Consider the following 16,413-nt stretch of genomic DNA (forward strand, 5'->3'; position numbering starts at 1 on the left):
AAAATGAGCTTCTGGGTGTGGGTCAGAAGCCCTTGTTGTTCTATAGGGTCAGACGACATGTTCATTCTCATCAAATAACCATTTTTGTCACTTAAGGTATCTGTCTTCACTGGGTCATGATGCTCATTGGCAATTGGGTTCATGAGACAATTCCATATCTTACAATAAGATTTTTGCAAGCTGGAAAAGAATTGTTTTCAGTTAGTCTTTGATTTCACTTTTTGCGAAAGAGTTTTTTCACTCGCCAACCTTTTGAGATCGCTTTTCTACTGAAAGCTTCTTGTTTTTGGGCATGACAAACCAGTCAGTTGGCCTCTAATGAACAAGACTTTTCCAGAATTAGCAGGCTTTGCTTTTGGTTTATAATACTCAGTCTTTTGGTGGCAGGTAACTCCTGCAATACAATTCCCTCTAAGACTCGCACTAATCATTTCCTAATTCGTCACTGTGCATCAGGTAAGTTTGTAACTCTCATATACTTGTGTTCAAGCAATCCTAGCTGTACGCTTCCTGATTTCCATGGAGTTTTGATATTCAGTTGCTCTGATGTGTTGTGTAGTGTTTGTGCTGCTGTTCACTTTTTCGTGCGGCACATGACAGATTGAAAGACAGGTTTTGACTGCGCTCAAGGTTGACTACTATTTCCAGGAAGCGTTTGATTGTGATTGTCAGACTGTTGTTGCAAGTCTCTATTTCTCCTCAGTGTATGATTTGAAGTAACAGATCAAAGACATGTGATCTTGTTTTTCCTCTGCTTTGTTTTTGTGATCAGAATGACTTGTTGCTCATACAAAAATAAAAGTCTTCACTTTCTTGCAATACATAAGCTGAGGTGTAATGGATCTGTGACACACTCTCAACGTGAAGATATTGAGTTCTTTGGGTTTGGGTCAAAGAGTTGGTGTCATCTCAGGTCAGACAGGACCTGGTTCATTTCTCTCATTTGAAACAACCTTGTAGCTGCTTATGTATTACGGCTCTGGCTCTTGATAGTATTTGGCTCTCATGTTTTTCTCAATAGCAGGATATAGACTTATGTTTCATAGACTTTTCAAGCTTGACTGAAATTTGTTCAGTAATGCTTTATCTGTAGTTTTCTGCGTTTTGTTTTTGTTCCACTTGCCGACATCTCTTTGGATACAGTCTTATGAAGCTTTTGTTTAAACGGTCCATGAAAGGAGTGGCACTTGCTTAATACTAGTTTTCCAATTAGAGCTTTCATGGCTTTTGAACTCAGGTCTTAATGGGTCTCCCTCAAAAAACAGTAGTCTCTTGTTTCCGACTGTCCAAATAATTACCTTTCTTTCACACTGTGTACAAGATGATCCGCGTAATTTGAGATTCAGTTTTGTTTATGATTCCGACTCCTAGCGGATCTATGCATCAGAAAGTTTTTCATACTTCTTTGTTCTGTGTGTTTTAGAAGATTTGTAGTCTTTCATGATTATTTTAAGTAGCAAATGACGTTCAGTCAGAGGATTTTAGCCATGGTTGCATGTTGTCAAGTATCAGTTCGGTATGCTTTGATTGGTTGTCCTTGAACTGTACTGTGCAAGTTTCTCTACTTTCCGCATATATTTAGTAGCAGTTAACAGGCAGTTTGTACTCCTTGATTTTTCTCCTCTAGTGTGTTTGCTTTCCTGTTTTTTTGTACGAAGAATTTTAAAATTAATTTTCTTTGCAATACGTAGCTGGGCGTGAATGGATCTGTGACAACCTCTACCGCTGAAGATTGTGAGGTTCTTTGGTGTTGGGAAAAGAGCCTTGGTTGTCATCTCGTCGCAGGACTGTTGATTTTTACAGTAATCCCTTTGTAGCACTGTACGGTCTCTGTGTGTGCTGGGTAGTGACCATGGATGTTGGCCTTCAAAGGAAGAAATTCCTATTTCACATAGTACTTTGCAAGCTTGGAACAAGGAAATTGTGTTTCCAGTGTAGGGGTCTTTGTATCCTGTCACTGCCCTTTCTGCAGAAAGCAGTTTGTTTTTCCACTCGCCGCCAACCACTCTTTGAGATACAGCTTCTTCTACTGAAAGCTTCTTGTTTTTCACTGGGTCAATGACAAAGCCAGTGGCAGCTTGGGCCTCTAATAGAACAAGACTAGTACCAGGAGTTAGCAGGCCTTTGCTTTTGGCTTCATAGATACTCAGGGTCTCTTTGGTGGACTGCAGGTACACTCCTGCAATACAGTTAGTTCCCTCTAAGTACTTTCGCACTGAATCCATTTCACTAACTTCTGTCACTGTGACATTTCCAGCGGTAAGATTTTTGTAGACGTCCTCATTGATGATTTGTGATTCAAGCAACTCGCTAGCTGTGACGTCTTTCCTGATTCCATGGAAGTTTTGAACTTCAGTTGTCTCTGTGACTGTGGTTGTGATAGTAGATGTTGTGCTGCTGTTCACTTGTGTTTCTGGTGGCTGGCACATGACGATTGAAGAGGACGAAGTTGTTGTAGTCTGCTGCTCAATGGTTGTCAGTACTATTTCCAGGAAGCGTTTGATTGTGATTGATCCAGACTTGTACTGTTGCACAAGCTCTCTCCTCTTCTCCTCAGTGATGTATTTGGAGTAGAGCAGATCCCACAGAGACACTGTTGATCCTTGGTATTTTCCTCCTGCTTTGGTTGTGGTTGTAGATTTCAGAATGACTTTTGTTGCCTCATCGACAAAGAAATAAAACTCCCCTTTCTTTGCAATCACCAGTAAGCTGAGGCCTGTAATGGGATCTGTGACACACCTCTCAACCAGCTGAAGATATGTGAGGTTCTCTTGGGTGTTGGGATCAAAGAAGCCCTTGGTGTCATCATCAGGGTCAGACAGGACCTGGTTCATTTCTTCATCAAAGTAACCTCTTTTGTATGCCACCTGTACAGGTACTCTGTGACTGTGCACTGGGTCAATGATGCCTCCAGTGGCAATTTGGGCTTCAAGGAGACGAATTCCATGATCCTTCACAATAAGATCTTTTTGCAAGGCTTGGAACAAGGAAATTGTGTTTCCAGTGTAGGGGTCTTTGTATCCTGTCACTGCCCTTTCTGCAGAAAGCAGTTTGTTTTTCCACTCGCCGCCAACCACTCTTTGAGATACAGCTTCTTCTACTGAAAGCTTCTTGTTTTTCACTGGGTCAATGACAAAGCCAGTGGCAGCTTGGGCCTCTAATAGAACAAGACTAGTACCAGGAGTTAGCAGGCCTTTGCTTTTGGCTTCATAGATACTCAGGGTCTCTTTGGTGGACTGCAGGTACACTCCTGCAATACAGTTAGTTCCCTCTAAGTACTTTCGCACTGAATCCATTTCACTAACTTCTGTCACTGTGACATTTCCAGCGGTAAGATTTTTGTAGACGTCCTCATTGATGATTTGTGATTCAAGCAACTCGCTAGCTGTGACGTCTTTCCTGATTCCATGGAAGTTTTGAACTTCAGTTGTCTCTGTGACTGTGGTTGTGATAGTAGATGTTGTGCTGCTGTTCACTTGTGTTTCTGGTGGCTGGCACATGACGATTGAAGAGGACGAAGTTGTTGTAGTCTGCTGCTCAATGGTTGTCAGTACTATTTCCAGGAAGCGTTTGATTGTGATTGATCCAGACTTGTACTGTTGCACAAGCTCTCTCCTCTTCTCCTCAGTGATGTATTTGGAGTAGAGCAGATCCCACAGAGACACTGTTGATCCTTGGTATTTTCCTCCTGCTTTGGTTGTGGTTGTAGATTTCAGAATGACTTTTGTTGCCTCATCGACAAAGAAATAAAACTCCCCTTTCTTTGCAATCACCAGTAAGCTGAGGCCTGTAATGGGATCTGTGACACACCTCTCAACCAGCTGAAGATATGTGAGGTTCTCTTGGGTGTTGGGATCAAAGAAGCCCTTGGTGTCATCATCAGGGTCAGACAGGACCTGGTTCATTTCTTCATCAAAGTAACCTCTTTTGTATGCCACCTGTACAGGTACTCTGTGACTGTGCACTGGGTCAATGATGCCTCCAGTGGCAATTTGGGCTTCAAGGAGACGAATTCCATGATCCTTCACAATAAGATCTTTTTGCAAGGCTTGGAACAAGGAAATTGTGTTTCCAGTGTAGGGGTCTTTGTATCCTGTCACTGCCCTTTCTGCAGAAAGCAGTTTGTTTTTCCACTCGCCGCCAACCACTCTTTGAGATACAGCTTCTTCTACTGAAAGCTTCTTGTTTTTCACTGGGTCAATGACAAAGCCAGTGGCAGCTTGGGCCTCTAATAGAACAAGACTAGTACCAGGAGTTAGCAGGCCTTTGCTTTTGGCTTCATAGATACTCAGGGTCTCTTTGGTGGACTGCAGGTACACTCCTGCAATACAGTTAGTTCCCTCTAAGTACTTTCGCACTGAATCCATTTCACTAACTTCTGTCACTGTGACATTTCCAGCGGTAAGATTTTTGTAGACGTCCTCATTGATGATTTGTGATTCAAGCAACTCGCTAGCTGTGACGTCTTTCCTGATTCCATGGAAGTTTTGAACTTCAGTTGTCTCTGTGACTGTGGTTGTGATAGTAGATGTTGTGCTGCTGTTCACTTGTGTTTCTGGTGGCTGGCACATGACGATTGAAGAGGACGAAGTTGTTGTAGTCTGCTGCTCAATGGTTGTCAGTACTATTTCCAGGAAGCGTTTGATTGTGATTGATCCAGACTTGTACTGTTGCACAAGCTCTCTCCTCTTCTCCTCAGTGATGTATTTGGAGTAGAGCAGATCCCACAGAGACACTGTTGATCCTTGGTATTTTCCTCCTGCTTTGGTTGTGGTTGTAGATTTCAGAATGAGTTTTGTTGCCTCATCAACAAAGAAATAAAACTCCCCTTTCTTTACGATGGACAGTAAGTTAAGATCTGTAATGGGGTCAGTGACACACCTCTCAATCAACTGAAGATATGTGAGATTATCTTGTGTGTTTGGGTCAAAGAAGCCCTTGGTGTCATCATCAGGGTCAGACAGGACCTGGTTCATTTCTTCATCAAAGTAACCTCTTTTGTATGCCACCTGTACAGGTACTCTGTGACTGTGCACTGGGTCAATGATGCCTCCAGTGGCAATTTGGGCTTCAAGGAGACGAATTCCATGATCCTTCACAATAAGATCTTTTTGCAAGGCTTGGAACAAGGAAATTGTGTTTCCAGTGTAGGGGTCTTTGTATCCTGTCACTGCCCTTTCTGCAGAAAGCAGTTTGTTTTTCCACTCGCCGCCAACCACTCTTTGAGATACAGCTTCTTCTACTGAAAGCTTCTTGTTTTTCACTGGGTCAATGACAAAGCCAGTGGCAGCTTGTGCCTCAAGCAATACAAGAGATGTCCCAGGGGTAAGCAGGCCTTTTGTCTTGGCCTCATAGATGCTCATCACTTTCTTTGTCGATTGGACTCTGACACCTGCTATACAGTTTGTAGCCCCGAGGTATTTCTGAATCGATTCCATCTTGTTAACATTATCTTCGGTTATTTCCCCTTGTATTATCTGTGTGAAAAGCGCTTTTGAGATAATCTTAGATTCAAACAACTCACTTGCTGAAACTTGCTTTCGTAGTCCCTTAAACTTTCTTTCTTTGGATGATACCTCTGTAACAATAACAGTGAGTACTTCAATGAGCTCCTCTACCTTCATGGCTCCTTTCTTGTATTGTTGTATGAGTTGCTCCCTTTTTTGTTCTGAAATATATTCAGAGAGTAACACTTCCCACAATGTTACTTCTTTGTCCTTAAATCTCCCTGCATTTATGATGATATATTTGTTTTTGAGTGTAAGCTCAATTTGCTGTTCTGTGTGAAATACATGGGATTGCTCTTGGTGCAGGGGTAGAAGAAGTAGCCCTGTTTCAGGATCTTTCTCGCATTGCCTTATCAGCTGAATGTAAGAAATTTTCTCTTTGGTGTTTGGGTCAAAAAACCCCTTTATGTCATCTGAGTTCAACAGAGTTTTGCTGATTTCCACATCCAGATATCCCTTTTTGATAGCAACATGGACAGGTAGTCTGTGACTTTGATTTGGGTCTATGATTCCTCCAGTAGCCATCTGTGCCTCAAGAAGACGTATACCATCACTTTTTTGAATCAGCTGTTTATGTATGGCTTCAAACAGTGATATTGTTGCATCTGTGTATGGATCTTTGTAGCCAGTGAAAGCTCTTTCAGCTGAGAGAAGTTGCTCATGTAAATCTGGTCCAATTATTTTTTCTTTTGCTGCCTCATCAACAACATAGTTCTTGTTTTTCAGAGGATCAATGAGCCATCCTGTTGCTGCTTGCGCCTCAAGCAGTAGAAGTGCAATGCCAGGTGTCAACAGACCTTCTTTTTTTGCCTCATATATGCTCATTACTCTTTGAGATGGATGAACTTTAATTCCAGCAATGCTTCCGGTTCCCTTAAGGTATCCTCTCACAGGTTCATGTTGGACTATGGATTCAAGAGTGAGATTTCCTTCATTCACCTGTTGGAATGTATCTGCATCAATAATATCAGAATCCAGTAGTTTTTGTGCAGAGACAGGTTTTCTCAGCCCCATTATCATTTTGGAAGTTTTGCTCTTCTCCAATTTTTCAATGGTGGAAATCACTGATGTAATTATGGTTTCTGTGGTAATCTTTCTTGCTCTGTACTTCTCAAAGAATTCAAGCTGCTGATCCTCTGTAAAGTACCCAGAGTGAATCAAGTCCCAAAGACAAACAGATTTTCCTGAGTAGCGTCCTACTGATATGGTCACGGTTGTCTTTTGAAATTCCTGCTTTATCTCTGTGTCCGTGTACGTTTTTACCTTTGTTTCAGAAGCTTTTGGCTTGTCAGTCAGTGGAAGGAGAAACAGTCCTGTTTCCTTATCTTTTACACATCTACCCAGCATCTCCATGTATGTCAAATTCTCATGTGTCTTTGGATCAAAAAACCCCTTTGTGTCATCAGTCGGATCTGTTAGGACCTTATTGAGTTCTGCATCAAAATAGCCTTTCCTGTATGCAACCTCAAGGGGTAAGTGAAGACACTTCAGAGGATCAATGATACCACCTGTAGCAATCTGGGCCTCAAGTAAACGTATGCCATGTTGCTTGACAATCAGATCCTTTTGCAATGCTTGGAAAAGAGATATCTTTTGACCAGTATATGGATCTGTGTATCCAGTGACAGCCCTCTCTGCAATCAAAAGCTTTTCATGCTGCTGTGGACCAATCAACTTTTCTCTGAGAGCTTGTTTTACTGTGAGTTTTTTGTTTTCCAGAGGATCTACAATATACCCTGTGGCCGCTTGTGCTTCAAGTAGGCAGAGGGCAGTGCCAGGTGTAAGAATGCCAATTCTCTGTGCCTCATAGATGCTCAGCTTAGTATTGGAGGGTTGCAGTATCACTCCAGCTACACAACTTTTCCCATGTAGGTAATCTCTCACACTCTCCATGTTCATCACATCATTGCTTGTTATCGTTCCATCAATCAAACTGCTGTAAGTTGTTTCATTCACTATTTCAAGTTGCAAAAGATCCACCACAGAGACCTCTCCTCTGAGGGCCTGAAAGTTCAGCCCTGCTTGCTGTTTTATCTCCTTTCTCTCAATGATCTCTAAAATGGTGACAATCAGTTGCTCAATTGTGATTTTCCTTGACTTGAAGAGCTTGAAAAACTCCTGTCTTTTGTTTTCTGTGAAATACTCTGAATTGATAAGTTCCCAAAGTGTTGTGTGTTTGTCTTTGAACCTGCCATATTTAACAGTTACGGTTGTTGTTTTGAACGTCTCCTTCATATTATCATCTATGTTAATTATTTTGTTTTTGCTTTTGAGTGGCAAGAGGCACAGACCTGTACTAGGATCTTTGACACATCTAGCCATGAGCTGCAAGTATGTCAGGTTCTCATGGGTGTTGGGGTCAAAGAATCCTTTAGTGTCGTCACTTGGGTCAGCCAGTATCTCATTCATTTCCTCATTGAAGTATCCCCTCTTATAGGCCACGTGGACAGGAATGCGATGGCTGTTCACTGGGTCAATGATCCCACCAGTGGCAATTTGTGCTTCCAAGAGTCGAATTCCATGGTCTTTGACGATGAGATCTTTTTGCATGGCTTGGAACAATGAAATTATTTGGCCATCATATGGATTTTTGTACCCAGTGACCGCTTTCTCTGCTGAGCGCAACTTTTGACACACGTCAGGCCCCACAATCTTTGCTTTGATAGCATCATCCACTGAAAACTTTCTGTTTCCAATTGGGTCAATGATGAACCCGGTTGCTGCTTGTGCCTCCAGTAGAATCAGAGCAGTTCCTGGCATCAACTTCCCTTTTTGTTTGGCCTGGTAAATGCTCATGATTCGAGAATCAGGAAGCAAAATGCCTGCAATGCTGTCTTTCCCCTGTAGGTACATATTTACACTTTCATCTGCTATCACTTCCTTCACTGACATTTTTCCCTTTTTCAGATCCTCCATAACCTCCTTACTGATGATATCTGCATCCACAAGCTGTTTGGCTGTAACAGTTTCTCTGATGCCTTCAAAGATGCAGTTTGATGTTTTCACAGACTTTTCAATGACTTCCAGAATTGTTGTGGTAACCATCTTGATATTGAGCTTCCCTTCTCTAAACTTTTGAATGACGTCTCGCCTCTGGTGTTCATCAAAGTATTCTGACATGAGGAGTTCCCACAGAGATACTGTCATTCCCATGTACTTCCCACATGTCACGTTGACCTTCTCCTTTTTGAAAGCCAATTTAGTTTGGTAGTCAATAAAGTTGAAATTCAGGCTGTCTGACTTGGAGAGGAGAGGGAGGAGACACAGTCCAGTTATTGGATCAGTGACACACCTTTGCATCAGCTGAAGATAAGTTAGATTATCTTCTGTGTTTGGGTCAAAAAAACCTTTTGTGTCATCCCCTGAATCCTCTAGTATGGTGTTCATTTCTTCATTAAAATAACCTCTTTTGAAGGCCACTTCTGTTGGTAGTCTGTGACTGTTGATCGGATCTATTATTCCACCTGTAGCAATTTGCGCCTCAAGAAGGCGGATCCCATGTTCCTTAACCATGAGGTCTTTTGACATGGCTTGAAACAGGGATATAGTTTCACCTGAGTATGGGTCTTTGTAACCGGTTACTGCTCGCTCAGCAGAACGCAGCTTGGCATGATATTCTGGACCAACAACTTTGTTTTTGACGGCCTCATCCACAGTGTACTTTTTATTTTCTACAGGATCAATCATAAATCCAGTTGCAGCTTGTGCCTCCAGTAAAACAAGTGCTGTTCCAGGCATCAGTATACCTTTCCTCATGGCTTCACAAATGCTCATTCTCTGATTGGATGAGAGTACAGCAATGCCTGCGATACTGCCTTTGCCCTCCAGGTATTCTTTCACTGTTTCCATCAACATCACATCCTGTGTGCTGGTCTTTCCCTTATGTAGGTCATCAAATGTTTCTTTGTCAATGATCTTGGACTCAAAAAGTTCAGTGGAGGAAATAGCTTTCCGCAGACCTTTAAAAGTGATGCAAACAGGAAGGAGCACCAGGCCTGTTTCAGGCTCCACGGTGCATTTTTCAAGGAGTTTTCGGTAGTTTAGATTTTCTTGGGAGCTTGGATTGTAGAACACTTTGAGCTCGGACATCTCGTCATTGAGCAAGCCTTTTTCATAGTAGCCCTTTTGAATCGCTGATTCAACTGAAATGTTTGACTTCTCAACAGGATCAAAAAGGCGTTGTGTGGCAATCTGTGCTTCCAGCAGCCTTAATCCATAATCTATTGGGACTAAATCTTTTTGAATAGCTTGGAAAACAGATATCATTTGGTTAGTGTAGGGGTCTACATAGCCACTGACAGCTTTCTGTGCCATGAGGAGCTTCTCTTTCATCTCCGGTCCAACTATTCCCTCCTTAACAGCATCTGCAACAGGAAGTATTATGTTGTTAATTGGGTCTACGATACCTACTGTGGCTGCTTGTGCTTCAAGCAGGGCTAATGCTGTTCCTGGCTTAAGCAGACGTTTCTTCATGGCTTGATATATTGTTATCTTCTCCTTTGTTTTCTCCAAAAATATGCCCCCCACAGGTCCCTGGACTTCTGTGTGGTCATTTTGCTTGGAGTCCATCTTTGCCTCAAGAGCTCTATAACAGAGAAACAGTTACTTAGATTGGTTGGGATTTCGCATGCATTTTCTGTAAGTCAAATACAGTACTTGTTGTGTCCGCTACAAATCTTTACGGATGCAGAAATTCCTATTAAGAAAGTCTTTATATTGTTCAATTTTTAAGCCTATTCTATACATTATGTTAATTCTGGAGACTGTAGTTCATTTTGCTGTTAATATTATTAATAACAATAATAATAATAGTGAATATATACATTATTTGTATAAATAAGTTTGTCCCTTGTTTTTAATGCAGTACAATTTAACAGCAGCACTTACTACACTCGCTACGATTACCATAAAGTAATATTAATACATTTTTAAAACAGTTTTAACATAACTGAACTTGATTAAGGGTTCTTTGCATCTACATTAGTGAAATTATTTCTCTAAATATCATGTGGTAAGAGGATATCTATACATGTATTTCTTTCAAAGTTCTAGCTCACAATCAGTTTCTCTATAAGTAAACAACCAGGTACACTGAATATCTTACTTAAAGTTGTGGGGTGCTCTTAATATTACTATGAAATCTCACCAGACCCTGAATGGAAATTATTTGTAATTATTATGCATTATTTCGTTTTTCTGGCATGCATTGTTACGCCTTGGTTATGTTCTCCACAAGTTGAAAACATGCTTGATTCCTAATCACGAATTGTTGGCCAAAAATGTGTTATCAGTTATTTAATCTTTAGAAGAAGCCAAGATAACAATTCAATATGTTGTAGGGTATAAAAGCCTTAATAATTGAAGTAAAGCAGTTCCTAAATGAAGGGAAGACAGTTCCAACTACTACAAATGTGAGGCATTTTAAACATATTAACATGAGGGTTTACTGTGGCTCTTTCTTTTCTGAAAAAAGTGCTGGAGGCTAATGTTTGCCTATTGGCCGTTAAAGGAATTGAATATACAGCCCCGAAAAAAATTAAGAGACCACTCCACGTTTTTCTTAAATCTTTTCTCTACATGTATGGCAGCCATTCCAGTGTCTGTTGAATTCCAACACAGAGAAAAATTGTCAGTAGTTTAAAGAATACAATAAAAAAAAGAAAATATATAATTTAACTCAAAGACATGTCTATAAATAATAAAACAAAAGAAAATGATAATGCTGGAGTGGTCTCTTAATTTTTTCCGTGGCTGTATATTCAATTCCTTTAAGGGCCAATAGGCAAACATTAGTCTCAAGCACTTTTTTCAGAAAAGGAAGCTGAAATTTGGTTATTGAGTTAAGCCCATGAAGTATAAAAACAATAAAGTAAATCCTCTAAATTACCAACCTGTGCTAGAAAAAGTTTTAAAAAACACTTTACTTTATTTCCTCAAATAAAAGTATCTTTTGAAAATCTTTTCCTCACCTTTCTCTTCCTTTTCAGTCTGCAGCCTCAGCTCCTCAGAAGTTCCAGGCCGCTCCTGAAGGCCAAAGGTAGCGCGACTTGTTTAGGTCTTTGAAACTCAGTCCCTGTTGAGACAAGGCAAGAGATAAACATTTGGTTAATCAAATTTCTTTTCCATAAGACTATTCACTATCAGCCTAGTGTTTTTATCATGTATGTATTGCCTTTGTGTTTACCCAGTTTATATAGCCTACTTGCTCACATCTCAATTGATACACAATCTCACACTTTATAATAATAATAATACATTTTATTTTAGGCACCTTTCATGACACCTAAGGACACCGTACAATTTGCAATTGTGACTGATTGCAACAAGGGTGATGTTGGATAGTGGCACTCAATCCACTATAAATGTGGGGGTCTTTTAGCCCAAACATGTAAATAAAAGGTTTTTATACCATCAACAGTATGTCTTATTTGACAGTACAGACTTCATCTTGTGTAAATGTGAAAATGTATTCAGAAACAAATATAAATAATACATTTTGTAGGCATTCTTAAACAATTGAAAATATCTTTAATAAAACCCAATAGAGAATAGAGAATTGAGGTATTTATTCTACATACCTTGCACCTTATTAAAAGTATTTTCTGAATGCATGATCCACCTTTCTTCAGACATAATTTCTACATTAGTACCAGGAGTACACGGATAGAAATATTGTAATTCAATTTGGACTTTTCATCTCATTTCGTCATATTTGTTTACGGATTAGAAAGAAACTGTGCCAGTTGGTGAACTCCTTTCACAAGCGTCACGTGTTTGCTTTGGCATGCCACCATGTTATGCTTCAGAACTGGTCCAGCCAGATGCCCCCCCCCCCCCCCCCCCCCCCTCATCATTACAATTATCAATGAGGAAGAGACCACAGATGGTTATGTACCGGCAATGCTGGAGAATATAGGGGGGGTGGGAGAGTTGTGGCACATTCCGATGGCCCGTTAGGTGTGAAACTTAAAGAGATCCGACATTATACGATCAAACAAATAAATAAAAACAATAATTGTGGCTTATTGGTGAGTAAATAACTGTGTGGTTTAAAAAAGAATAACACATTAGAAGGAAAAAACGACGGCGAAAAAGTCCGACATTATACAATCAAAATAAAGACGTAAGAACAATCATTGTGGCTTGATACTGAGTAAGAATAAGTTGATAATCGCCGGCCCGCGAGACCGAGTCGGCGGAGAGCATTCCGCATGCTAAACACACAAATACAAACAGTAATAGTTCAACAATAATACAGTGAACAATGGACACTGTATTATGGTTGTCTGCCCGTGGTGAGATCACGAGGCTCCATTAGAAATAAATGTGCCTATTTTAGTGAATTACTGAGTTCAGATAAGTTATTAACGTTTTAAGGACGTTGACTACAGCATAGGCTATTTGCATTTGTTAGTGCTTTCGTGTGAATTCGGCAAACATGTGATACATAAAATGATCGTTAAGATGATGATTAAATGATGATTAAAAATCATGCACTTCATCCCGTTGGATGTGATACAAAAACAAACCGATTATTTTTGTAGTTGTAAACACGCGTGGATTAAACCACATTTATTTCGTTTTATTAAATATTCCATTTCATTTCACTATTTTATTTGTATATTTCTTATTTCTATTTCTAATTATTTATTTTTGCTTCATATTGTATTTCGCTGCTGTAACAAAAACAAAAAAAATCCAGTTTGGGATGAATAAAGTCATTCTGATTCTGATGAAATAAAAACTTTTTTTTAAATGATTGCATTTATCTTATTTAATGCACAATATGATTCTATCTGTGACAGTGGGAATTTAAAAAAACGATATGCTATAGTAATCAGAGATAAATCCCTCTTGTTGTTCCTGGCAGAGCAAAAATCCTCCAGCCTTTTGCTTGAACTTGTTTAAAACATATCTAAATACATATGTGTGTCCGGGCCATAAATGTAATTATGCCGTCAGTTTTCAGATAAAGCCCCGGCATCAACAGCTAGCCTACTTCTGTATTCTACAGTATAATTATTTTCACCTCCCGTATTGCTTTCAACCCTCCAGCTTTTATGGAGAGAATAAGTTATATAATTATAAACCAGAGGCATGTTTTCTCACTATTTTACCCATAAAAGTAACAGGCTGCTGTGTCTGTGCCAGAAGCAGCTCTGAGGAATCAGCTGTTTATTTCATGAGTGCCATGGTGGCAGCGTCCATCAATGCGCCAATGAGCCATTGCAGTTTCTATCCATATCAAACATCAAGGGGGCGTCACAAGTCTGAGCCGTGTCCACTACGTCACACTGGGGGTTTTCCTTTTGGGGAGGGCCGGCTCCGCACCCACGCCGGTCTTCTCAAGTGATCTATCCGTGTAATGCTCATTTTCAGGTTCTTAGCCTATCACGTACAATGTGTTGGAGGGCTAACCAGCAGAAGTGCGAACGTTATGTACTGATGTCACTATGTCGTGACTCGTGAAGCTTAACAAAGGGGTCCAATGGAGGCGTTTAAGGCCGGGGTGGAAGTGTGTGGGAGGGAAAGGTCAACATTAAACAGGAAGAGCTCCAGTGAAGTTTGAAAAAAGTGTTCTACATCCAATGAAAAGCTTTGAATTATAAGTGGATGAAATGATACAGTACCAGACTCACAATGAATAACCACAATATTCAAGTTCCAACAGTTTCACTAAAGCAAAATTACCTCATTTAAAGAAATTAACTCTGATATCCATTCGCCATTATTTTCCACACCTTTCGTTGATAGATTTGTGGCTCAGGCTCTGTGTGATACATGATGTCATTGCAGTGCCGCCGCTCCCATAACGCGCATTACGCGCTGTGCGTAGGGCACCAAGTGTCGAGGGGGCACCACCAAAAATAGCCTAATGAAAAATCGTCATAATAATTATAAGGCCGAAATTATTTCAGTAGACTATAGAAATATGAGGCACTTTTTAGGCATACTACTCAAAGGTACCGATGGTGCCCCCCTCTCCCCTCCCCCCTCCCCTCCCCACTCACACAAACACAAACGAAAACACAATCTGCACAATCTGCGTCCCAAGCGCCCTGTGGGTGCCCTTGCTGTCAGTGGTCTTTTGGATTACTCGACATTTTTGGAAATGAAAAGGCAACAAGAGTCAGGAGCAGAAAAAAGAAAAAAGAGGAAACAGCGAGATGATGCCCGTGCATCACTTGCAGGTAAGTGTCCACGTTTAATCTTTCTTAAATACGGGAAATATGTGCAGCTAGTGTAAAGCTTAGCCTATGCATACACCTTGAACTAGCTGACGTTATTGCTAATGTTAGCAAACTCAAATATGTGTTATAACTTAGGCGCAAGCTAAATTGAGATTTTGCTGTTAAAAATTATAACTGCATTTTGCAAGTAACTGATGCCAGTTAGCCGTTACTTTACTTTAGATATTGAATAGTAGACAGTTTATGGTTTATTTTGACGTGACGGTGGCCAATACTTTCTCAGTAACAGTTAGCAGTCATTGCACTAGGTAGGCTAACAATTCTGGCTTCAGACCATTTATCACTGTGTGGCGTGAAATTAATAGTGTTTAGCCAGGCATTTAGAAAAGTTTACATAGCATTTGAGAAATTATATTTTATTTTGGAGTTTGCACTTTCAAATGTCAAAAGTTTGTTGTTTTGCTGTGTGTTTGCTGCTGCTATTGTTTTATATGTTTGGTAATAAAAAAGTTAAACTTTTCCGCGAATGTTTTTTTATTGGGGGGGGGGGGGGGGAGGGCATCATGAAGGAATTATGCTTAGGGCACCAAAATGGCTAGCAGCGGCACTGTGTCATTGCCTCCAGGAGGAATGAAAAACACACTCTAAGAAAACAAGGTGTGGAGGGAACTTGGCCAGGACCTTCACAAACCTGAGAGGGTAAGCCTAGACAAGGCTGTATTCTCTTCATTATCACTTCCATGTTACTTACTGTGCAAATTCTGTCAGATAGTCGAATAAATTAGCTTTACCGCATGACATGTAAATCACTTATCTGCCATTCAAGCTTTTTCTCACAATGCCTTATGCAAGTAAAAAAGTGGCACTCCTGTCATGTCTCAGTAGACACATGCATACTACTGAGACATGACAAAGGCAGTGTAATTTTATGACAACAGCTGTTATGCGGTGCTGCTGAATGTGCTGTTTGAGGCCGTCTCCTACTTTGTAAATGTTTGAATGTCTCTAAAGAGGTTAAACATCTACTTTACATTTATTGCACCGTGCATGTTTGCTTATCATATCGTGATGCTCCACTTGCCTGTGAACATACTGTGGCTTTGCTGTTCATACTGTACTTATTGTACTTTACTTCACGCCACAGAGGAGATAATGACATTAAAGTATATAGTTAACTTGACGGGAACTTTATCAACAGAAACTCAAACTGGTTGGAAATATGCACTGCATCCTTTCTTTTATTATTCATATTAAGACACATGAAGGAGGGTGCACAATATTAGAAACACTCCTATATAGAATGCAGTTCAATACAACAACACAGTGCTAAAACATGTAATTTAATTACCACCTTTGTAACAGTGTCGGCAAAAACAAACAAGTGTTTGAGATTTTGCAAGCATAGTTACACCTCATTATCTTTTATCTACGTGTTATCTATTTGATTTACTCGTCTGAGCGAGTTATAGGGCTTCTAACTTTAGCCAGGAACTTGTCTGAATAACTAGAAGATGTTTGTGCCCATGAGTAAAATAAGTCTTGGTCTGTAAAACAGTCATTATTTTCTGAGTGCCTGATGTGATGATCTGATTGTTGCAGGTCTCATTCTAATGACACCAAATACTTTTTAACTGGGTCACAAAAAAAGCTAAACTACGTTTTTATTCCTTCCTTTTGTTTCAAAGAACATACGGATGCCTTTGACTTATATTAGA

General features: G+C 40.2%; 1 protein-coding gene and 1 long non-coding RNA gene across 2 annotated transcripts in view; both read right to left on the bottom strand.

The window, feature by feature from the left end:
• The window catches only part of LOC134875339 (uncharacterized), a 30,767-nt gene that overhangs the window by 13,500 nt on the left and 854 nt on the right, over window positions 1-16,413 (bottom strand). The window lies entirely within an intron of this gene.
• On the bottom strand, window positions 23-10,091 carry eppk1 (epiplakin 1). The gene is made up of 2 exons (XM_063899642.1): window positions 1,899-10,091; window positions 23-40 (listed from the first exon to the last, which is right to left on the bottom strand). Exons 1-2 carry the CDS (start codon window positions 10,074-10,076, stop codon window positions 23-25), a joined length of 8,196 nt encoding a protein of 2,731 aa, XP_063755712.1. The 5' UTR covers window positions 10,077-10,091.

This window comes from Eleginops maclovinus, chromosome 13 (genome assembly GCF_036324505.1).
Source record: "Eleginops maclovinus isolate JMC-PN-2008 ecotype Puerto Natales chromosome 13, JC_Emac_rtc_rv5, whole genome shotgun sequence".
Classification (NCBI taxonomy): Eukaryota; Metazoa; Chordata; class Actinopteri; order Perciformes; family Eleginopidae; genus Eleginops; species Eleginops maclovinus.

Excerpts from the sequence above, each read along its gene's own strand:
- eppk1 (XM_063899642.1), bottom strand. The coding sequence starts at position 10,076 with ATGGACTCCAAGCAAAATGACCACACAGAAGTCCAGGGACCTGTGGGG.